This window comes from Struthio camelus, chromosome 6 (genome assembly GCF_040807025.1).
Source record: "Struthio camelus isolate bStrCam1 chromosome 6, bStrCam1.hap1, whole genome shotgun sequence".
Classification (NCBI taxonomy): domain Eukaryota; kingdom Metazoa; phylum Chordata; class Aves; order Struthioniformes; family Struthionidae; genus Struthio; species Struthio camelus.
The window spans coordinates 20,863,573-20,886,626 of NC_090947.1; the positions used below are offsets into that span (position 1 = coordinate 20,863,573).

The 23,054-nt window shown below is 46.6% G+C and overlaps 2 protein-coding genes across 5 annotated transcripts in view; both read right to left on the reverse strand.

The window, feature by feature from the left end:
* The window catches only part of MTX2 (metaxin 2), a 38,366-nt gene extending 34,861 nt beyond the window's left edge, over positions 1–3,505 (reverse strand). The window contains exon 1 of one of the 4 annotated variants that reach the window (XM_068948495.1): positions 3,366–3,505. In XM_068948495.1, coding sequence (XP_068804596.1) covers positions 3,366–3,477 — 112 coding nt within the window. In that variant the 5' untranslated portion in view covers positions 3,478–3,505. The remainder of the gene's footprint in view (positions 1–3,365) is intronic. The other 3 variants (XM_068948494.1, XM_068948493.1, XM_068948496.1) reach the window with 3 other exon arrangements.
* Positions 3,506–19,400: 15,895 nt separating this feature from the next.
* Positions 19,401–20,285, reverse strand: HOXD1 (homeobox D1). The gene is made up of 2 exons (XM_068949561.1): positions 19,847–20,285; positions 19,401–19,708 (listed from the first exon to the last, which is right to left on the reverse strand). The coding sequence occupies exons 1-2, from the start codon at positions 20,283–20,285 to the stop codon at positions 19,401–19,403; spliced, it is 747 nt and encodes a 248-aa protein (XP_068805662.1).
* Positions 20,286–23,054: the final 2,769 nt, after the last annotated feature.

The window sequence follows — 23,054 nt, forward strand, 5'->3', positions numbered from 1 at the left end:
ATATAGTCTAAAATTCAGAAACAGATTACTTAAAACATGCGACATGACATGCTTACAATTCATGAAGCTATGGAAATTTTTGTTTATTATTCCCTGGGACACAGCATCAACATCTTTGTATTTCTGAATTAAAAAGTGAATGGCTGGATGTCACTAAACCAGCGTTACCATAAAAAGTGTCTTACCGCACATAAGTGATGTGGTCATCATTTTGTATTTAATCATTAATGCATCACAGCAGCAGCCTAGGCTCAAATGAATGCAAGCTGCACAGAGTGCTGAATTATTGTATATATGCAAGCAGGCCGACAACTGATTATGCCAAAACAGTGTATGTGGCACATCTGAACTGAATGCATAAACAGCAGAAAAGGTGAAGATAGGTAGCACTTAATAAAAGCAAACAAACAAACAAACACACACACACACACAGGTGTCACTGTGTGGAAAAAAAGTTATGATCCACTCCTCTACCAAAACCCTCCCCTGTTTTAAAATAGTCCTAGAAAACAAACTATGCTGGGGTGATTGTACTCAAATGTGTGTACAAAGAATAACGCTTTATAGCTGCTATATGGCTACAGCAGTTAGAGTTAATTGGAACTGCCATGAGAAAGCGACTGTTTTCATGAAAGGTCCCTCTGTGACAAACTAATCAAATTTCAACTTTATTATTGATGTGAAAAAAATTCTTGATCGTTCTTACATCTCCATGCATACAGAAGAGGAAGACAGTATTCATGCTCAGAGATATAGGGATAAGACAATACTAAAACAACAATCATTGTTAAGTGGTATTTTTTCCTTCTGATACCTCATTTTTCTTCCTCAAAAGTATTCTTACGTTTGTGGGTCATTTATATCTTTGTGGCACCAGAATGACATATTTTCTGCATCTCTGTGCAACGTCTCAGGAAATTCAGGTGTGCAGATCATGGACACCTTAATTTTTCTAGAAAAATCTTCCAATATGAACAAACTGAGTGATTTTGCCTTTATTTAGTTTCAGTCTGTGATGGGTATGTAACACAGATGAGCTAGGAAGGCCAAGACACTCACTGACAAAGGTATTTATTATTTTCCAGGTAGGTAACTGCTTTTGACACTGATTTGCTTTTGGGAAGGCAAGGCAATGCCATAATTTTGTTTTAAAGAATGATTCAGTGGACGGGTCACAGGTCTGCAACAAGGATTTGTACAGTACCTTGAATCACAGTAAGTAGCCACACAGTATCCAGCAGAAGTACAAGAGTAATACGATATGCACCAACCATTTCTGCTCTGCAGAAACTGATGAACATTGCTTGTATTTTTGTATTAGCTGCCTACAAACTACTCTAACTAGAAAATGAGCATCACTAAACATAGGCTAATTGATTGACAGTCAAAAGATGACATGTTACTGTGTCAAGCCCACTAAATTGGATAAGGGTCCAGAAGTATATGAGCAGCACTGACACCCCCAAGAGAACCATTTTAATAGTATGAGTTATCATGAGAGTGTGAGACTAATACAAGCAGCATGTAACTACCCTAAACGGGAGGCAAGAGTCCCTCTAGGAGCAGAGAAAGAACGCTTGAGCAAGGAAGGAGAGGAGAGAAGTCAGTTGTTGCAGAACTTTGTCTTATCATTTCCAGATTTTCAAACACATGCATTTTCCTTATACTCCTCTTAATTTGGATTTGTCATTTAAGTAGTCTGCAAAGATGTACTTGTTTAGCAAAGAGTTGTTGCTCCAAAACAACATTTTCAACAAGAAAGCAATTAGCGCCTACATTCTCTTTAGGGTTCTGAGTTTCTAGTTGTAATTCCAGAAAAAAGTAAGCATCAGCAAGCTGTGACTCCAGAATATTCATAAAAGCCACAGAACAGAAGCACACAACAGTATCAACACCTTCTCACATATTTCATCATACTCATGTTTAATCAATGAAATACTCTGAAGAGAGCCAAGCATCAGTAAATTGCATGAAGCACTGCTGATAGAGACCATAACCTCCACACCCTGACGAGACTCTCGCCCTTGGCACGTAAGTGCAGCTTGTGCTGGTACCTACAGTTGGTGTTAACGAATCCCAGGTCAAGAGCCCAGGGAAATTTTCAAGCATCCCTATAGGTACATCTGCACATCCAGATTCAAGGTCCTCTGCCCTCCTTCTACCACACCGAAGAGATGCAAGCCAGCTCTGGAAGCCATACAGTTATATTACAAAATCCAACTTGGACTCCTACACTAGAGCTTCCACTGAGTGGAAGAAAATCCGACTCGTGGGACAAAACATGGACCTCCACTTGACACGTTGATAGTGATGCTGTTTCCTTATAGCATTTACGAACTTATGTAGCAAAATCAGGAACAGAGCAAAACGAATAAGGGGAAATCCGGCCAATGAACTATTTTCAGCATACTAATTTTCAGTAAGGACATTTTGAGCTTCTTGGCCAGGAATTATTTGAGAGGAGTATGCTTTTCCTTGAAAGCAGACTAAGAACACTTTTTACTAATAAATTCTGTAACGACACGCCTCATCGCGCTTGTACAACAAGGCTTACGTCCACTTTACAGGGCCAAGCCGCAGCGTTAACGAGTAACGAAGCTGTCGTTACATTTCTCAGCAACACAAGAAATAGGGCACGTGAGAGGGGGAGCAGAGGCAGAAACGGGACGGTTTTGTATTGAACTCCCCCACAGACCGAGACTCAACCCAGCAGCTGGACTGGGAAACACGATGCACGAAGTTAAGGACTTTAGAGGACGCAGAAGCTGCTGAGTGTAAGTAAAGGGGCACACTAGTGCAGAGTGCAGCTATGTGCTAAACACATGAATAAACCTTACGAAACCCCACAGCTGCGTTATTCAGGGGGGTCAGGCAAGACGCTCGTAACGCCGAGCGCAAGGCGGGCTCTGCTCTGGCCCCGCCGGCAGGAGCTGAGCCTCGCACCGCTCTCCGGAAGCCCCACGGCCACATACCCAGCTTTTCCGTAAACCCCCCCTCCGAAACGCAGGAAAAGCCCGGCTCGCTCCCAGGGCGCTGCGCGCAGGTGCCAGGCAGGGCTCGCCAGCGCGGCTCGGCCAACGGCCGCCGCCAACGGCCGCCGCCCCGCGCGGCGTGGCGAGGCCGCGGGACACAGGCGAGGCGGAGCGGGGGGGGGGAGGGGGGGCTGCTCCTGGGGCCGCCGCGCCGCGGGCGGCTAACGGCTCCTCGGCCCCCGCGGACATGCGGGTTTCCCCCCCGCCGCCTTCAACGTGGGGGCGGCGCAGCTGCCGCGTCGCTGGCCAGCGCCACACGCCAGCGCCTCTTGGAGGAGAGAAAGAGGAGACAGTTAGCGCCCGGCCCGGCCCGCCGCCCCCCGCGCCCCTCACCGGCCAGCTGAGTCATGAAGGCCTCGGCCGCCAGCGCCATGGTCCGTCCGGCCGCGGCGCCCCGCCAGGCTCCGGGCACGCACCGGAAGCGGCGCGCCGCCGGGGACTGCATCCGGGGCGGCTGCCGACCCGCCTTCCCCCCCCCCGGCGGCGCCATGTTGTGCAGGCGGCGAGCGGGGCGGGAGGCGGCGCCGGGGCCGCGCCGTGGTGCCGCAGCAGCGACAAGCGAGCCGGCGGGGCCCGGGGGCGCTGGCGGCCGGCGAGCCGCTGCCGCGGGGCGGGGGGTCACGGGCGCGCCGGCCTGCGTGGTGCAGGCCAGCGCCGAGGCTGACTCCCAAGTGCTCGTATTTCGGAGCGCCCGCGATTAAGTCGGTTTTACGACTTAAATTTCTGGCCTTGGGGGGGAGAAACACCAGTTTTGAGATTTTGCTGTTTCATAGTCATTCCACATCATAAATTGCAAGTAAAGCGTTTCTAGGCCTCTGTACGATGGTCGCACCGGCCTCCAGCCTGTTTGCAGCCCTGTAACATCCACAAGAATTTCAGACTTCGCGGAATTGAGACACAGAAGACTGAAAAGCATTTTTGCCTTACAACATGGATTTTCAGTTATACATGTGCCAATAACAATCTCTACGTGGTTCTCTGACAAGCTCTGCTACGATTATATTACAATAAACTAACCACTGTTTCTAGACACCTTCCCTAGCACACTTTTGAAATACACGTTCTATTTAAAGTGTTAAATTGCTAGCAGATGAAAACTTTGAAAGACATTTATGAACAAACTATTCATGTAACAAGCTATCTTGGGAGTTATGCCCTGCCTGCCCTAGTTAATCTGGTTGAAGGAAAAAAATTCCCTTCAGTTCATATCCCAGATAACATTTCAATTGGATGTAACAGAAAATTTGGCCACAGTATAATAGTTTTCTTAACTTGGAAATATAATCACAAAGGGAATGGAAACAAAACTACAGTGTGTCATATAGTAGCAAGAAATAACTGGCCAGTATCATGATAGATGAGAACATTTATCGTAATTCTCCCTATTTTGATGGATTCTTGGGTTGACTGTTAGCCACATCGCTATCCAGGAAGTAGTAGTAAAGTGTATGCTTAGGGAGCAATTACATTTGTAATATAACTCATGACAGATTCAGAATCCTTCAGCAATATAAACACAGCTGACTTCTGAAATACTGCAGACGCTCCAGCTTTATTCTAGTAGAATAAGTATATATGGTAAGAATAATTGCAGATATTTTCCAGCTCTTTCTTGGTGATATATTGTACATGTGCAGCTTAGTTTATGATCTTATAGAGATTAGTTGAGGGTGCAGTGGACCTGTAGAGCAACAAAGGACTTTTAAGCATGTCTAGCTCATACAAGCTCTCCAGTCACTGGGAATCTCTATTACTGACGGAAAGGCCACTCAACTGACTTGCTCCACATGCAGAGCAAGTGTCTTAAGGAGGTGAAAGGCACAAGTTCAGTACTTCATGTTTCTTTTTGAAGAAGGGATCCCTAAGGATTTTTCCCAATTCAGTGTTAAAAAACACACTTTGAAGGATGCTGTAACCAGTTCTAGGATCTGACAAGAGGAAAGGTGTCTCAAGCCATCTTTAGTTTCTATTCTGTTCAAGCCACGTTCTTACATAGGAGCCCAACATCTCTAGAGAACTAACGTGATTAACAGAAATTGCTGAATATATTTTAGAGCCTGTGCTGAAAGCAGAGAGAGACCAATATCTGCCTGAAAGTACCACACTAATTGCAAGTTAAAATCCTTCCCCACTATAAATAAGAACAGAAGTGTTAAATACAGCTGAATATCTTTTGGATTATAGTTGTTCCTGTGCTTGGTCCACAACAGTATCAGTTGGACCATTCTTTTTTTTTGACAGAACACACTGAAAAAAGTGATTTTTGGAGGAGGAGGGGTGAGGTGGGCATACAGTGATCTGAATCAGAGAGGGGGACAGTACCCCAAGAGTTGCAAGTGCTTTACTGATCATACTGAATATGGTGTTTTCCATATCCTGGCCAAAGATATTATCCACATCTCATGCACCATGTTATCAAAATGACTCAATAGAGTATAGCCTTTGTATCTTCTGAAACCTTGACTTGGGATGAAGAGCTTTGCATGTTGAGATATCCCTCTTGCCTTTAAACAACCATGCATTCTATAGTCTTAATTCTATAATATAAAGACTATGAAAGTTTGGAAAAATGCCATAATAAATTATGCATCACATTTGTAGATAATTAAGATAATGGAGATGTGAAAGGGTTGTTCTATTGTTCTAAAATGCCTCTTGATACTCATTTTGCCACACCTTTAGGAATTAAGAATATATCATTTGATCAAATAGACTCATTCTACCATCAAAGCCAGATAACACAATGATATATTTCAGTCTTGTAGGGCAAGATCTTAAATTCTGTATGCTGATAAGCACTGGAAGATATCTGTGAATGAATATAGAACTGTATTAATACTTGCAAAGTACTTGAAAGTCCTCTGATGACAATTACTATTGAAGCCCTAACCATTATTAGGAGTACGTTCTTCATATGATAGTGGAAGCATGCCATTAGAGAAGTAGCAAAAGAACTGGCAAATGTTGGGACAATAGGCTGAAGATCTAAATCAGTGACCTGGAAGACAACTGATAATTTTAAAATGCTGATGAAAGCTACATTTCTAGTTACAGTAGTAGCTTGAATAGCACCCAAATCAGAAGCTGAACAGATTTTAGAAGTTGAGCAGCTTTGTATTAGAAGATTACAACAGTTTTAAATTAAGCTGGTGTCCTAATTGTTCAGTCCTTTCATCACCATCAGTACTGATAAGACTAAAAACACAAGATATTGCAGAAAAGTTGCCCTGATAAGGCTAAGTGTGAACTAGATATGAGCTAGGCCAAATGCATATATTAGCATGTAATTAAAAATGAAGGTTTCTCTATAGAACTCAGTTTGATAGAAAGAGCCCATCTCTAGAAACAGATAGATGATGCAAACTATATCAGTTAACAAAGGTCAGGAAGTAATCCAGCAGGTATCTCAGCAAATCCAAATGATTAGCCAAAACAAGATCTACCTCTGAAGCATGGCAGGATGCAGTTGTGCAGGCTCCCTGCCTGGGACCAGGGCAGGGGGGTTCAGCTCCTGTATTCCCTCCCCCTCCTCCCTGCTCCCACTTAAAGGGCTGCCTTAATGGACTATCTTATCCAATCCACCAAGGAGATTTCTAGCAATTTTAGATAATAAAAATGAAACTTTGGTGCCATCACTATATTTGGTTCTATTCAATATGCTTCTCTCCTCCCCCAGCTCTTCAGGAAAAGGAGTCACTCATTGAGCCCAGCTTCCTGCAGGGCCTGAATGCAAATCTTTTCTTCAGCTGGTGACACCATTAACAAGCTTCCTTCTGGTCATTCTTGCTTCATGCCATGGAGAGCTTCCCAGCTTTCACAGCTTTTAAAGGCATAACAGCAGTTCAAGATACTCGTCCCTTCAGTTCCAATAGTAACAGAAGCATAGACTTTCAGCCAGAGTTTCAGGGGAAATCAAAAGATAGAAAGCCCAATGGATAGCCAAATTCTATTTCAGAAAATCAGCTGCAATAGATGCAGCAGAATCTTGACATTAGTAAGTGGTCACTTACCTTGTGTAGGTCTGCCCAAAAGATAACTATACTTTCTTCACAGGCACCCTCTCCATATAGGCTCCCTTTACCAGATAGGGCTTAACCCCAGTAATTAACACTTTATCTACTGGGGAAGTAGTACTAGGCCTATATATAGGCACACCATTTAAAGTATGAAAATGGAATTTGAATAAATATTAATCTATGCCTATAAAAATCCCCAGATCATTCTTAGTACTTTAATACTATTTAGACAGGTTTTAACATGCAAGTTTAGTTTGTATTGTTCTTTTGTTCCATACTAATATTTAGTAGAACACACAGCACCAGTATCCATATACCAATATAGTACAAGTCCTTTGCAGATAGCAGTGAGTTGCTAATAGTATTTTTACAGGAGGAATGGGAGCTAGCAAGAGAGACTGTCTTTTTTCCACATTGTTTAAAAGTGAGTCCCTTAAACACGTCCACTTGCCAGCCATTCAAATTAAAGTTTAGATGGCAAGTGTGTGACATGACATAAAATTAAACAAACGGCCAAAGAAGTGCAGGCACTTGAATGAGTTTCTCCGAGTTTAACATGCAGTTTAAGTTCATGAAGCATTTTAGACTACACCCAACTTAACATGCACACAGCATCACTGTGCTGATACTGAGACCAAACGTTCCTCAAAGCACTGCTAAGGTGGTAGCAGATACTGCGGAGTTGTTCTGTGTTGTGCTATGACCTTTCTTCATCCCCAAACAAGTTGCTCAAACACACCACTTGACGCTTCCTCAGCACACGACCAGGGAGCTCTGCCCAAACTACTGCCCCCATTTCCATGGAGCAGGTTTCCCACAACTCAGGCCTCTCCAAAACACAGGAGGAGTGCTGACAGGCACAGAAGCAATTAGGAACAGTTCTTTCTCTCAGAGAGTTGTGCAGGAATTTCATGGATAAGTGAAGTCTCTGAAACAGCCTGCTCGTATGGCATTGCTGGTGTTTGAGAGTAGGCCAAGTGGCAGCAAGGGATTCTTCTCCTTTGGAGAGCAGACAAGCTGGCACTGAAATGCCTTCTCCTCGCCTGGCTCACTGCCATGCTGCACCCTCATGCAACTTAGGGCATCCTGGGGGCTGCTCTAAATTATGCTGCCTGTCACTGTCCTTAAAGGACTGTTATGGCTGCTGGGAATCTCCACAATGAAGCAAACTCAAGCTTGTCCTTCCCTACCAACACAGCCAGGGCTAAGTGGCAGCAGGAGGGTGTTTTTTGAGGGACTTCATGCCAGAAGTTCCCTGTACTGGCAAAGTGCTCTGGCAAAGTGCACAGAGCAACAGAGACAGGACAATCTGGGCTAACATGTTCAAATAGATTTCACAAGGCACTTGGTATATTTTAGTGTAAATATTTGCCTATCAGCCATTTTAGGCAAGCCACTGTTCTTTAATGTGAAGGATACTGCCAAAACCACCCAAACAGGAGCCAAGTTCCTCAGTCACAACATACATTCCCATGAGCTTACTCAGAAGGTGGTTTTGTGTGAGAGCCTAAAGTAAAACTGAGGCCCAGGTTTTACCTCTGCAGTTCCCTGGGAAGTTGACACATGCCTTGTGGCAGCATCCAGAACAGGCTCAGAAGTGAAGATGTCTCTATGCAAATCCAACATATATTACAATAGATTTTCACAATATGATAATTGTGATTGCAATTTGGCAAAAATTATTCTTTTTTTAATATAATCAGGCAGGTACAAGTCCTGGGCTAAGGAGTTGTATGCATAGGACAAAGTACAATTTCTAGGAATATGCTTCTATAAAAATGTAGTAGTCAGAATATTAACACTAACCACCTTGCACTTACAGAAGATACTGCATATATAATTGACAAATCAATTAATGCTGATGCATTTCCAACAACCCACATGAGGATAGAAAGAGTTTCCATAGAGGTTAGGAGGTACAAAAATAGCATTTCTGAAATCAAACAGGGATCTCAAACTATATGCAGGAAAGCCATTAGATGAATCATTTTCTTCTCCCTTTCTCACTTACCTCCTTTCTTGCCTTTTTTTATTCAAAAGGGTCAGATTTTCAAGGGTGCAAAGTCTGTTTCAGCACATCTGTCATCCTCACAGCTGCACTGAGCTAACATCAGAGCAATTGCACAGAAATCCTAACTGCACTGTGTTACTGCCTGGAGACATACCAGCCCCCAGGCTCCTGCATACTCCTGTCATCCAAGCAGCTGCAGAGGAGATTTTCCCCATGCCCTGTAAATGGCTATATCTTAAAGTCAGGCCTCAGCCTTCCCAGCTTTACCCAAATACACCCTAACCTTTTACCTGGCAGAGCCAAGCCATCAGCCCATGGGTTAGGAGTCCCATGACCAGGCAGGGCTGGAAACCAGCACAGTTACAGCACCTCTAGAACAGGGACTGACAGCCCCAGGCTGAGTTTAAATAGTACCATCCACCCCCATGGGCAGGGGTGGGTGGGGGTGCCAGGTGGGGCTGCTCAGGGCCATTAAGGTCTGTTACTGCCCCCAGGGGCTGGCAGTTTCTCGGCTGAATGCTGAATGCGCTCGTCGGGGCAAGGAGTGGATTTAGAGCAATAGGTTTCACATAGTTTATGTTATATGGGATGAGGCTTTCTTTTTTTTTTTTTTTTAATGAGAGTCCAGATCAGAGGGACCAGTAAGCAGGAGCTCTCAAGTGGGGAGATCACAGCTCAGTGAGACTTCGCCCTGGTTTCCCTACACGTGCTACCACACGGTTTGGCACCATCTTCCCCAACCCTGCCCTGCCAAGTACTGACTCTGCCCTCAGCTCCCTCATGGGTCCAGTGGATTGCTTCCTTACTCATCCATCTTTTTTACATCCCTAATAGGCCAGACACGAACAATTCTATTTTTTCAAGCATGGATCATGGTCACATTGCCAAAACTCCAGGAATGTCAAAGCGTCATCCACTAGCAGCAGTCAGGACTCCAACTTAGGCAGTAACAATGGCCATAAAGGTTCATCCCAGTATTTGTATAGCTCATACTGCAGCAAAATCCTGAACCATCTTGTTAATAAAAGTAAGAATCATTGTTCACAGTTTGACTGTAAGCACTGGTTAGGCAAGTCTTCTCAAACTCTAATAGATGTTATCTGGAAAATTAAGGAGCTGCAATTGAACTCAGTTTCTGGACAAGTGTGGTAAATACTGAAGAGGTTTATTAATGCATCAGAGCTTCTTGTGAGAGGGTCTAAATGCTTCTCTGGAGGCTGGCACAGAAAGAATTAACTTTCTCCTTCTTCCTGTAGAAATGATCATGACTGCCTACCCTGCATGCAGGGAAGAGGCAGCTGCAATGAATTATTTATCTGTAGCACACTGTAAGAGAGATGTGCTGTGATTAATTGTAGAACTGAGCAGGAAATGGCTTCCTTGTCCCAAAAGATTTTTGAGATTAAAAATGTGTTGCTATTTCATGCTGGGACAAAACCAAAGCCCCTTCAAAAGATCTTCTTAAAAACAGAAGAGAGAGAACAAGGCCCACCTACAAAAGAAACCTGAATAGTCCTGTGCATAGAACTCTTTTGCATCATGAAAGCACAGCAGCAATTTTCAACACAAAAAAAAGTTTGCTGCAGAATTCATGGGGTCCAAGCCATCCTGTTCAACCCCCTATCCTTGGGGAATGCTTTAGCGAGGAGGCTTGGGATAGTTTGCATATGGATACTTCTCAGTCTTTCCTAGTTGAAACCTGTCTGCACAGACCAACACACTGCAGTAGGGACATAAACCTCATCCATCTCACATGAATGCTCCCACTGCTAAACTGGGATGGGGCTTAAGTCTTGATTTTTTGTGCTGAGGCACCACTCATCTCGTTTCAGCAGAAGATTCGTTAATGGATCTACTGGATTACTTGGTCCTCAGAGGAGCAATCCGTTGTTCGTTGTTTATACTGACTTTTCTGTTACAGCAAAATGCTACAGAGCTGAATGATGTTTTACAAACCTTTCCTTCTCCAGATGGGAAATCTGCTTTTAGAAAGCTTACAGGAAAGTGATTTTTTTGTTTTCTGAATCATTTTGTCCATGTGTCTCATAGACAAGGAGTTTTCCTCCATTTTTTTACAACACTTGCAATGTAAATGTGTAGCCATGACTGTGAAGGAGTGCCGTGCTGTATTTCTGAGGGAGGCTGAGCATTGCCTCACTAGCTGTGATGTAGCAGAAACTTCAAAAGTTGAATCTTACTCCATCTAAGATCACTGTCCTACCACAAAAGGCACAATAAAAACTTGCCTTATCTTCATTACAGTTGTAGAAGTTCACACTTGACATTGCTTCTCCCCAGAGTGCAACCATGGTAAAGAAAAGAAAATGATGGTGACTGAAATAACTTGAATATGTGTTATTAAAAACACATGGTCTTTTTAGCACTGGATATGAGTTGGTGAGGCTGGATACCTCTAGGAATGTGTAAGGAAATGTGGACGATCACATTCATCCTTTTACTGGCACCAGTAGAAGGATGTGGGAAGAGGACTGGGTGTCTCCTTTGGTCTTTTTTGGGACTAAGCAAACAGAAATGAAAAGGGTATGTCATGTGAGGAAATACTGCTCACCTGGAGAGTAGTGCAGCAATGGTTTCAGAACATTTTGCAAAGAATATGCACTTTGAAGCTCTGAGCATGGGGACGTGAAAAAGGTATATCTGACTGAGAAATATTTTGAGCCACATGAGGCAAATTCAGCTTCCACGAATGTGCAAAGAGCACAGACTAGCCAAATTCCAGTCTAGTCTAGCTAAAGCCATGTGTAACTGTGACACATCCCAAATCCATCATCTCCTTTTAATTCCCTAAAGGCTGGCAAAAGTTGTCAATATAGTTTAATTGTCTGGAAAAAGCATGTTACTTCGTGATCTTTCTGCCACCTGGGATATCAGTTTCAATGCTGACCATGCAGTCCTCCTCTAAGAGGCTTGGATACAAGGTTTGCATCACCACAGTGTCATGCGGAGAAGGGTAGTAAGACACTTCAGTAACCTTTCCTTCTTTCTCTAAGCAGCTCAAGCAGGAGATGTACACACTCACAGTTACACAAGTGTGTATCGCTATCTCGTCTCAGGACTTCCACTGCTGTCTTAAGCTCCCTGAGCCCACCTCAAAGTGGAGCCTTCAGATTTTCCTTAGATCAGAGCTATGCACTGTAGAAGATCAGAGCGCCTTCTCAGTTCTCCTGTGAGGGCCCTGTTACTATGACCAGGGTGATGGTATGCACTTTGGTTTTGTCCACGCTGTACAGCACATGCCATGGCCCCTGTGCACCAGCCCCATCGCACTCCCATGCGGCGCTCCTCCACACAACCCGGTCTGCAATTCACTGCCGTGAAGCAAGGCGGGCAGTGGGGCTGCAGCTGCCAAGCCACTTGGGCACGGCTGCTGCCCCGGCTCAGCTCGGCAACCTGCACCATGCACCGCTAGCCTGCAGCTGGTGAAGGTTTTACTCCCTTAGGGAACACATCGCAGCCTAGTAGTGACTGCAGTCTGGGTTTCCCAGTCTGGGTGTGAGAGTTGCTGACAACATCTAGATATGCATCACTTTTTCATTAAATACAATGGATTTTAAAATTAAGGAAGATGTTCAGAAGAACAGACCAGAGCCGTGCTCTTACAGCTGCTGATGTGTGGGTGCCTGTTGAAAGCATGGCTGTCAGCATCTGGCATGGGTGAGCTCTGCCGCAGGCTTAGCTCACAGGTGACACAACAGCGTCAGAGATGACAATAACACCATGCAGACAGGGTCAGGCGTTCTTTTCTCATTTGTGATTGGCCCCAGAGTTGTCCTTTTTCCTGCGACTCTTGCTACAGCGATTCACACCTGTAAAGTCTCAGATCCGATTAGCAGATCTGTTTGGCTGGGTGCTACATTTCCAGAGCCACCAGAAGTAGCAGGTGCCCAGTTTCTCAAGAGAGACGTGACATTGAGAGCCTATAACAGTCCTGTCACATTTTTTTGACTGGCTGCTGGTCACAGTTACAAAATTTTACAAAATTTTGGACCTGTTCTAGGAGAGTGAATCACTGTGTTGTGTGCAAACAGTCATAATCCTTTTAGGGTCTTTTTGCACTAGGGGACAATAAGGAATAAGCAGGAGGCAGTTCTCCACAGATGCTTTTGAGACCTACTCTTCTCCAGCATGAGAAAACAGGTTTGATAACCCACTGGCATCATGTACCATACATTTAGTCAGCTGAATTTTAAGGAGAAAGATAGATGGGTTTTATTGACAGGCTTTTAACACAGTTTGATAATTATCTTTTAATTTGATACACTCATATGTTGAAGAAAATGTCACTACTCATAAATGGCATAATTTATAAATCCATAAATGCATGTTTTTAAAATAATTATTCCAATATCTATGCTTAACATATGGATCTGATACTAGAGATTACCAGAAACAGGAACTGTGTCCATTATCTGAACAGTAACTGGGCAAAATCCAATCTTCAGTAGTCATTAAAAAATTTAGAGTTAGTGAGATTTTTATCTATCTTCAAATACCACTCTAAACTTTATTGTGCTTAATCTAGTTTACTTGTTAAAGGAACATGAAAAGGGACATTAAGAATGTGGATTTAGTGTAGCGCAACAGTTAAGATGAAGAGTAATGGCTGGGAAGCCTTAACTCGCAGGTTCTTCTGCTACAGTAATGTCTCAAAAATCATATTACTAGGACGCAGACATTTTTCATAAGATATATAGGCAGAATAAATGTTTTCTTTTGCCCAGCAGAAGCAGCTCTCCTGAACCAGTGAATTCACACCTGGGTGTAGTTTTATGCACACCCATAGCAGCCTCGCTCAAGCTGTTGCAAAGGCCTTTGGTCTCCGCAGAGCTACGTGAAGATACAAGCACCCAAGTTAAGTATCTCCCCGTTTGCTGATGAGTTTAGGGGTCTCACTCTAAGACTAGGGACACAGGCTAGATTGCTTGAATTAGTCCTGGGTAACATTTTCATAAGGTGTGATATGCCAACCTGGTTAAAAGCGCCTTGGTCTCCAAACTGAAATTTTGTTGATGTTATCATTTGTAACGATATGCTCTCTGATGACATGTAGTAGAAAAGGTCTATTTTCCAGGTGGTAGAAAGTCTGAGAGAGGAAGTGAACTGATTGTGTTCGTTTGTGTATTTGTTCGTTTGCTTAAATTGCTATTTTTCAATCTTGTAATCAGTGAGGGCTGTTACCTTTTGAGGAAACAAGACCACATGAAAAACAAACGATTTTTTATGAAAAGCTGTTCTGCGAGTCAATGGCTTTTTTTTTTTCGACTTAAAGGAAGCCTTGTCCTATTTATGTATGGTTCTCAGGACCATATCATTAACTGAGCCGTTAACACTCTATGTAGGCAAAAATTTAAGTCAAGAAAGATTGAAATGTTGCACAACTGAGGGTTATTTTGTTCCCTTGACTGGTGCTCAAGGACAGCTAATAATTTTCAGATACAAGTAAAATACAGTAGAACACTGGCTCTGGGAAGTACCTTTTCCTATGTATTGCACAGAATTATTATGGGCCTATTTTTTGGATATGTTCAGAGGGGCGGATAACAGGCCTCACTATGCTAGGGAGCAGAATGATTTGTAATTTGGTTCACCTCTTTCGTCCTTTCAACAGGGTGCCCTTTCCTGACCAGAGACTCCCCTAGTTCACTGGCAGTAGAAAAAGTAAGAAAAAATAAGGTCTGAGTTTGTGTCATGCACATGTATATATTGCCAATATACATATATGCATACATGTATGTAAGTAGGTATATGGGGGTGTGTGTGTGTATATATGTGTGTGTGTGTGTGTGTGTGTGCATATATATAGTGCATATACATGCAAATATGTGTGCACACATGCACACACATATATATACACATGCACATATATATATTGCCAATACAAAAGAACAAGCTTACCCTTAAATTTAGTGACCCATTAATGATCAGCTGATAACAATCATGTCTTATTTGGGTTTCTCTCCATACCTTTTTCTCATTGAACATCAGAGAATTGCCATTATTCTCAGGATTTACTTGGAATTTAGGCTAACAGAATGGTACAGGACAAATTATAAATATGATTTATTTGGTGTTAGAGAGAGGTGGTTGGAACTACAAGGAGGTCTTTCCATTTTGTTCTTTTGCCTGCAGAGTTTTTTTTTAAGGTAATAATCTGTTTTACTGTACTAATAATCTGTTATACTGTTTTATGTATAGATCACTGTTCTAGGTTTTACCAATAAATAGAGGAAAGGGCCCACTTTTAAAAGGAGATTAAAATGTGATGATTAGCTTGCTTTTTTTTCTGACTTACTATTTTATTCTTTGATGCTCAAAATAAATCTGCAGATTTCTGTATATCTGATATCATAAATTGGAGTAGGCAGTTTGACCACTATGAGTTGTTCCTTGTGCTGTATTTATAAGTGATAACATATTCTCCTGGGTAGGAAGCCAGATACCAAAGCAAGCCTGAGTTCTCCTTGCCTAAGCTTGATTTTCAAAGAGATGTGATTTTCTGTTATCACTTACCTATCTAAAGAATATCAACTATCCAAAGAATATCAGATCTCTACATTCACATATACCGCACAGGAACAGTAATTGTACAACCTTTTTCTCCTTGAAAGCCTTCCAAATCAATATTTTTGTTCTGTCTCAGGCAAAAATAGGAACACATTAAAAAAAAAATTTTGTTCAGATCCTTTGTAGACTGTGGCCCTTCAGGCAATAGTGTGTAGGTAAAAATTAATATATGACTGAAGTACAATGGTCCTTTATATGGTTGCTAATGGTTTGAGGGAAAATAAGGCCAATGAATAGTATATTCATAATATTTGATAAATGGCATGATGGTGAGTATTTCCTGAAACAAGTTGGTTATATTGTGTCCCCATTTGAGTGAGAATCACAGCCTGTGCTCTTACCTCTATCCGCACAACATAAAACCTATTTCCAACGGTTAGGCATCAAATTGAACAGTGTGAGACACAACTGTTGGCTTTAATGTTGAATGAGTGAATCTTAGACCTTATCTATCATTTATTTGTCTCATGTGTGCACCCATGTATATCACAGGCGTTTTTATTTAATTATTCAGGAATTGGCACGTGACTTGCATTATCTCCTTCCTCTGGGTACCTTGCTGAGAAAAGAGTGCCGAAGAGCAATCTCTAATCCGTATACTGTTGAAACTGTTCATGAAGAAGCAAGATGCCATTAAAATGCCCCTGTCATGTGAGCAGAAATTACACTTAATACTAAGTACTGTTCCTTAACACAGAATAGGGTTGTGTTCATACCAGCAAATTGATTCAGACTGCCACAAAAGAGTTGTAAGGTTTCATCTTAATTTGCAAGTAAATCTTTATATATTCAGGCTGTGTCATTTTGATGGATTCAGAACTGTGCACTGCTACAAGGCCGACACATGTATTTATTTATTCAGGAAAATATATGGCATGAAAACATTCATTATAAAAGACTTTGTGTGGTCTAATGGCCTGATCCAGCAGCACTGAAATCAATGAGAATCTTTCTTTCCATTTTGGTAGTGCAGGAGCATGCCCCCAGTGTGAAAAACTTTCCTCCAGACTGAAGTGACTCGCACAAATGTCAAAACCATTAAGAAAATAAAACTCTGACAAACTAGCAACCCCATAGACTGGTGACAAGTTTGGAGGCAACTAGAAACACAGCTGTTTTCTAAAGTTCACATGTGCACCATATGCTCTTTGAAAGACAGGTTATTCTGGTTGCATGTGTATGTTTATTTGTTGTTTAAAAAAAGGAATACTAACACTAGAATTGGTAAAAAAAAAAAAAGTATCTTAAAAGCAGTTAAGTAGCTGTCTTGTCTTTAATATTCAGACTGCAAAATAACCCTTGATTTACATTCATTTCCATGAATGTGACCATATTTTACTTTGTTTTGCTTTAAATAACTCCTTCTCAAAAACAGGAGGCATAAATATTATTTCCAATTTTTTAAAGAATAATCAACCCTCAGTATAAAAGCTCATTTTCAGTGTCATTAATAAAGAATTGCAAACCATTTGTTTTGGTTGCAAGTGGTTTTGTATCAGTAGTTCAATCACTGGAATTTTTCCCTGATAACTTGTGAAGTGAATCTGCTCTTTGGAAGTGAACTGTAACACTATATACAGACTAAAAAGTCCCTCTGTGCATGCACAACTGTAAGCCCCTAGCCTGATCGCATTTTCCGATACGATGTGTAAATGAACACTGCTATCATGGGAGGTCTCCTCTCTCATGCCCTAGCTGTCCCGGCACCCGTCTCCTGCCCCGCTCAGCCCTGTGCTGGAGACCCCAGCGTTCAGCCCGGGGCGTCTGCCCCCGCTTTGGGAGGACTCGCTTCTCATCGACTCCCGTCAGACCAAGAGCTGTCGGTGTCTGGGGCTGACTTCCAGACAGGGAGCCAATGCTCACAAATCCCACGAGATCCACCCCCCAGTACTAGGGTTGTTCTTCACCCCGAAATCTCACAACCTGGTGAAATGCAGAGCAAAGAGAGATTTGTCCAAAATTGTTTTATCCCATAAATAAATAAAATCACCTTCCCATGAACTGTGATATCAACCCTCTCTCTGCATCATGCTTCCCCAGTCACAGGCCAGATGCAGGAAAAGTCTAAATTTGACTCTTTTGTCCACTTTGATCCTGTTATTTTACCTTTGCGAGAGATGTAATCAGGAGAAGTGAGAAACGCTGGTGGATTTCTGCATTATTGTGGACTAACCATTGGTTGTCACTCTTTCTGAGCCAGTACCCAGGAATCTCCTTGGTGTTTTGCCGGCAGAGATGTTTGTGGTCAAACCAAAGTATCTTTCTGAGCTTTAACAGTTCCTAGAGTTTCACATGTGGCATGATTTATTGCAAGCTGTTTTAATATGGGGCATTTCTTTAACCATAAGATACAATCAGGCCGGGAGAACGAGGCGATCTGTGAGACAGTCTGGCCCTAAATGCTGCAAGAGGTTTTGTGTCTGCCTGCTTGTCCTTGCCTGGCCACCTGTGAGAGGTGTTGGAAGCCAGCAGAGTGGGAGCTAGCCTGTCCTGGGCAGCCTGGAGCCCTGCAAATCTGTGCCACCAGGAAAATCACAGTACTTCTGCAGCTTGAACAGAATGGATCCTTTCTCCTAATGCTTTGTTTCTTTTAAAATCTGGCTTCACTAAATGGATTCTGGACTAAATCAGCTGCATCAGGAAAACGAATGGGAATTAATGAGGAAAGCTATGCCATAAGCAACCCCTTTTCTTGCAGAAGTTTTGCAAAGAATAGAGAAGACGACAAGAGCACTTCTCTTAAATGGGGATCTTTGATGCCTATGGTTAACAGAGACCATCCCTCCCTCCGCCTGTGAGAGGAGGTTTTCCCTGCTCTTCCTCTTCAGGGTTTCTCCCCCTCTTCTGCCCGCCCTCCGACGGCTTCGGGTGCACAGCAGCCCTCTCCCTGCCCTGGAGGGCTCTGCGGCCCTTCTTCAGCACACAGAGGCAGGGGGAGCCGGGAGCTGGGGCGGCCCGGGGGCGCCGGCCAGGCCGAGCCGCGGTCCTCTCCGTCGCTCGAGGGCTTCGCCCCCCGCCCCCGGCGCCCCGCGGGGCCGCGCTCGGCCCCGGCCCCTTCGCCTGCGTCGGGGCTGCCGCTACGCGCCGCCCCGTCCAGGCTTGCGCCGCGGGCAGCTTCAGAGCCGAGACGAAAGTCCGGACGGGCGTTGGCAGTTCAGCTCGGCCCTGGGCAGTACAGCAAACGGAGGCAAGGCCTTGGCAGCCCTCCCCCTCCGGAGGGGTGGCTCAGCCCCGTCGTGGCCACCATCCCGGGCCGGGGGCCGGCTGGGCTCCGGCCCGCCAGCTCGCCCGGCGAGTACGGGGGACGGGGCTGTCGCGGCAGGGGCTTCAGGGAGCCGGCAGCCGCCTGCTCCCTGGCTCCCCGGGAGGAGCGATAACCCCCGTTAGCTCCCAGCTTTGCACAGACGAGTCCAGCCTGCGGTCTGTGGTCTCGCCTGACCCGAGCTCGGCGCGCAGCGCGCCAGCCAGCTACCCTGGCCTTACGAGGCGGCGCTTCTTCTTTTTATTCCTTGCTGAGAGACGAAATTTAGCAGCAGATTTTTCGGCCTGGCAAGTCTCCCTGATGGCCTCAGAAATAAAACTGTAAACAAGTTGCCATAAAAAGCGGAGTTGCGCTGCCGCGGTATAACAAGCAGAGCAGACCGCTACGAGAGGCGGCTCCTTCCGTCGGCGCGGCCGAAGCGTTTCCCGGGGGGCGAGACGGCGGCGGCGGCGGCGGGGCGGCTCGCCCGGGCTCCCGGCGGGGCGGCGGCGGCGTCAGCAGGAGCCCGGGGCGGCGGCGGAGGGCGCGGGGAACCCGCCCGCCCCGGCGAGGCCCGACGCGGCGGCGAGGGGCGCCGCCAGCCCCTGCCGCTCGCGCTGCTTCTGCTTCATGCGCCGGTTCTGGAACCAGACCTTCACCTGCGCGTCGCGGAGCTGCAGCGAGCGGGCCACCTCGAGGCGGCGGGTCCGCGACAGGTACCGGCTGAAGTGAAACTCCTTCTCCAGCTCCGTGAGCTGCTTCGTGCTGAAGCTGGTGCGCACGGGGCAGCAGGGGGGCTGCGCCCCGCACGGCGCCGCGCCGCCTGCAACGCCGAAAAACACCTGGCTTCAGCGGGGGAGAGGCAGGGAGCGGGGAGGGGGCGGCGGCGGGGGGGCAGGAGAGGGGCAGAGAGGAGCCGGGATGGGAGCAGCCCCCGCCCGCGCCCCGCGGCCCCACTCACTTCTCCCGGCCGGGCTCCGCTTCACTCGCATCCACTCGAAGGTGCGCGGCGCCGCCGGGGCCGCCCCAGGGGCCGGCGAGCCGGGCGCGGGGGCGGCCCCGGGGCCGGGGGGGAGGCGCTGCAGCCCCCCGCCGCCGGGGCACGGCAGCGGGCGGCCGGGCTCCGTCGGCAGGAGCCGGCCGCCGCCGGGCAAGATGGACGTGGCGTACTGCGGGCGGCCCCCGCCGGGCTGCCCCGGCCGGCCGGCCCCGCGGGGCGGCTCGCAGCCGGCGCACAGCAGCGCCCCGGCGCAGGCGGCTGGCGGCGGGGGCCCGGCGCTGGCCGCGGGGCCCGGCCCGAAGTAGGCGCCCTGCCCCCGCGGGGGGCCGGGGGGGCGCGGGGCCGGGGCCCCCCGGCACAGCCCGGGCGGGCAGGCGAAGGGGAAGGAGCCCAGGCTCATGGCCCGCGAGGGCAGCGCCGCTCCCTGCACCTGCCCCACGCCCCGGCGGGTCAATATTGCCCTAATATAGGGCCTGGAGCGGGGCGGCACGTCCCGCCCCGCGGCCAATGGGAGCCCGGCGGGGGGAGCCCGCTCCGGGGGTCCCGGGCGCTGCCGGGCCCTGCCCAGCACCTCCGGCCCGGGGCAGATGCGGGGCTGCGGGGGGACCGCTCGGCCCGGCCCGGCCCAGAGCTGTCCCCGGCCCTGCGGGGGCGGGCGCCCCCGGCCCTTCCCGGCCCCCAGCTCACGGCCGCTGGCTCTGAGCTCGCCGGAGCCGCCGCTCACGTCGGGGCCACTTGCCGAGAGTCTGCAGGGTGAGCTCCGCTCCCCGTCCTGTACCTGCCCCGGCTGCCAGGCCAGGCCCTGCTCACCCCAGCTCATCAGCCGTGGGCTCCCACGGGGGGACACGCTGCACAGCGAGCCCACCTGGCCCACCAGGAGCAGCCCTGAGGGGGCAGCCAGCTCCACAGGAGCCCCCAGCCTCTCTGCACCCAGGGAAGAGGGGGTGCTGCTGCACCTCTCCGCACTTAATGGTCTCACTTCATGAGATAAGTGCTTTGCAGTCTCTCGAAAGTGAATCCCTGGGCTCACCATGTTAATGGGCTTTCATATTTCCCTTGGCAATTCAGCAGTGTTTACTGAGTGCGCTGGCACAGGAAGCCAAAAGAGCGCAGCGGGCAGAAGAGTGCAGCAAGCTGCACTGTCTGACCAAACCTTCCCACTCGTTCCCTTACTTTTCATCTCCCTGGAACAACAGGGAACAGAAACTTGGAGGACGTGAACTACGGAGTCTGAAAGTGATTGTCTTTCCCTAAAAGTTTACAAGCGAAGCTCAACCACCTAGTTCAGGCTACATGAAAGCTTGCTTTGGACACTGCTGGGCTTCGTCCACCTTCTAAAACCATTAACCGTATGTCACTACAGTTCAGAAAGGCAAGAGGGTGCCCTGGCCTGAGCTCACTTTGGCATTGGCAACACGGGACTGGACAGACAAGGAATGGAAGGAAGGGCTGCATCACACGACTTAGAATCACGCATTTCACCTCCTAGGTCTTATGGCCTGGCTATGGACTCAGCTGGGAAATGTAAGGGTTGTACCTTGACACAAAATTATTTTATCTCTAAATAAAGGCATGAAATTAAAAATGCCTTCATCCACCATGCAGTGCTTCCTCCCAACAGTCCAAAGAACCCTACAAGCCAAAATGTTTTTCCTTGTGGCCAGCAAGAAGTGCACAAATTTTGTGAGGGCCAGAAACAGTGCCATTCGCCTGAGTGCAACCAGGATGGCTCAGCACAGGAAAAATCCCACTGAGCCTTGTGCAGATTTCAGAGGGCTGCGCCAGGAGCCAGGGAGGAATGTCATGGGGAGATGAAATCAGAGCATTTCGCTGAGTGAGCCTCAACTCCTGTCCGTGGGGACTTGTGCTCTGCAGCTCAGCTCCAGCTGTCCCACTGTAATGTCCAGCTGCTGGCAGTAGTTCAGAGCAGAGCTGTTTTCTTCCCTGTAGAGGCCCTGGTAGGACACATCCCTGGGATGGCAGCCAGGAGCCCACAGGAGCAGGGTGGTATTTCCCTTCATGTGGGCTCTGAACAGCAATAGGGCCTTCTAACGGCCGTGCTCTCTTCCCAGCTCATCTGGTTCATCTGCTGTGAGTTGCTGTGTACTTAACCAGACTGCTGTTTCCTGATGTTTGGGTGATCCAGGGGCATGCGTACCTTGTGCTTTTTCTCCTGTATCCCGGCATTCAGTAAAACAACTAATGCAGAGCAAAGGATGGCTGTCCAGACTAGTGCTTTAATTTACTAGGCACTCCAAGTCTACAGAGCAGTTACTCTAAGTCCAGAGACCTAGAGCTAGATGTTCTCGAGACAGAGACTTGTTCACTGGTATGGGCTGTGCTGTTAGTGATGCACTAATAATGGGATATCACCTACATTTCCTCTTGCAGAGGATGCAGGCATAAATTAGAAGAACAAAATTTTAAGTATAAACATAGATCAAATACTCTTTATAAGGAAATCTAAATTTTGAGGGAGGGGTTGAATTCTTTGTGACTGACAAGTTGTGCAATGCACCCATAGAAAGCAGAGAAGTTTGGAAAATTCATTTTCTGGTGAAAAAGAAGCCTAGGAACACCAGGCTTTCTCTTTAGCAAAGAAAGCCTATCCTCTCAGTAAAGCATCTGCCCTCCTCCCTCTCCCTGCTGTAAAAACTGTTGCCAGCAGCAAAATAAACAGCGCTAGCTCAGGAAGACTGCTGCTGCTTTACTTGAATCTTCTACTTGCAGAACACAACTGGTTTAATTACACCTAAAGATGTATTTTAAACTCTAAAACAAGAGCTGTCCATGTTAATGCTAACATACGATCTTTCCATTCACCCAGCTGGGCTTGTTTCTGAGTTTCCCATTCATTACCTTTTCTATTTGTTTTTGCAGGACTGTTCAAGGATGAGGAAAGCAGAACTCCAATGCTGAACACAACTGAATTGTCTCTTGTTGCTGCTCCATCTTTGTTGGGGGGGGGGGGGAGATTTCTGCACTCCTGAATTTCATTGTGTCTAGACTTAGATATGTAAGTTCCAATGACATGAAGTTCAGCAATTGCAACTGTTTTTTTGCAAGATGACTAATGGAAGGGAGTCCCTGGAAATCTGAGCAGGAGGAAGAAAAGTGGATTAGAAAGAAGTGTAGGAGGAAAGTGATGGCTCGAGAAGGGAATGTGGCA

Coding starts and splice junctions, on each gene's coding strand:
- HOXD1 (XM_068949561.1), bottom strand. CDS start 20,285: ATGAGCCTGGGCTCCTTCCCCTTCGCCTGCCCGCCCGGGCTGTGCCGG. Junction 19,709..19,846: donor GCGGAGCCCGGCCGGGAGAA/GTGAGTGGGGCC, acceptor TCGGCGTTGCAG/GCGGCGCGGCGCCGTGCGGG.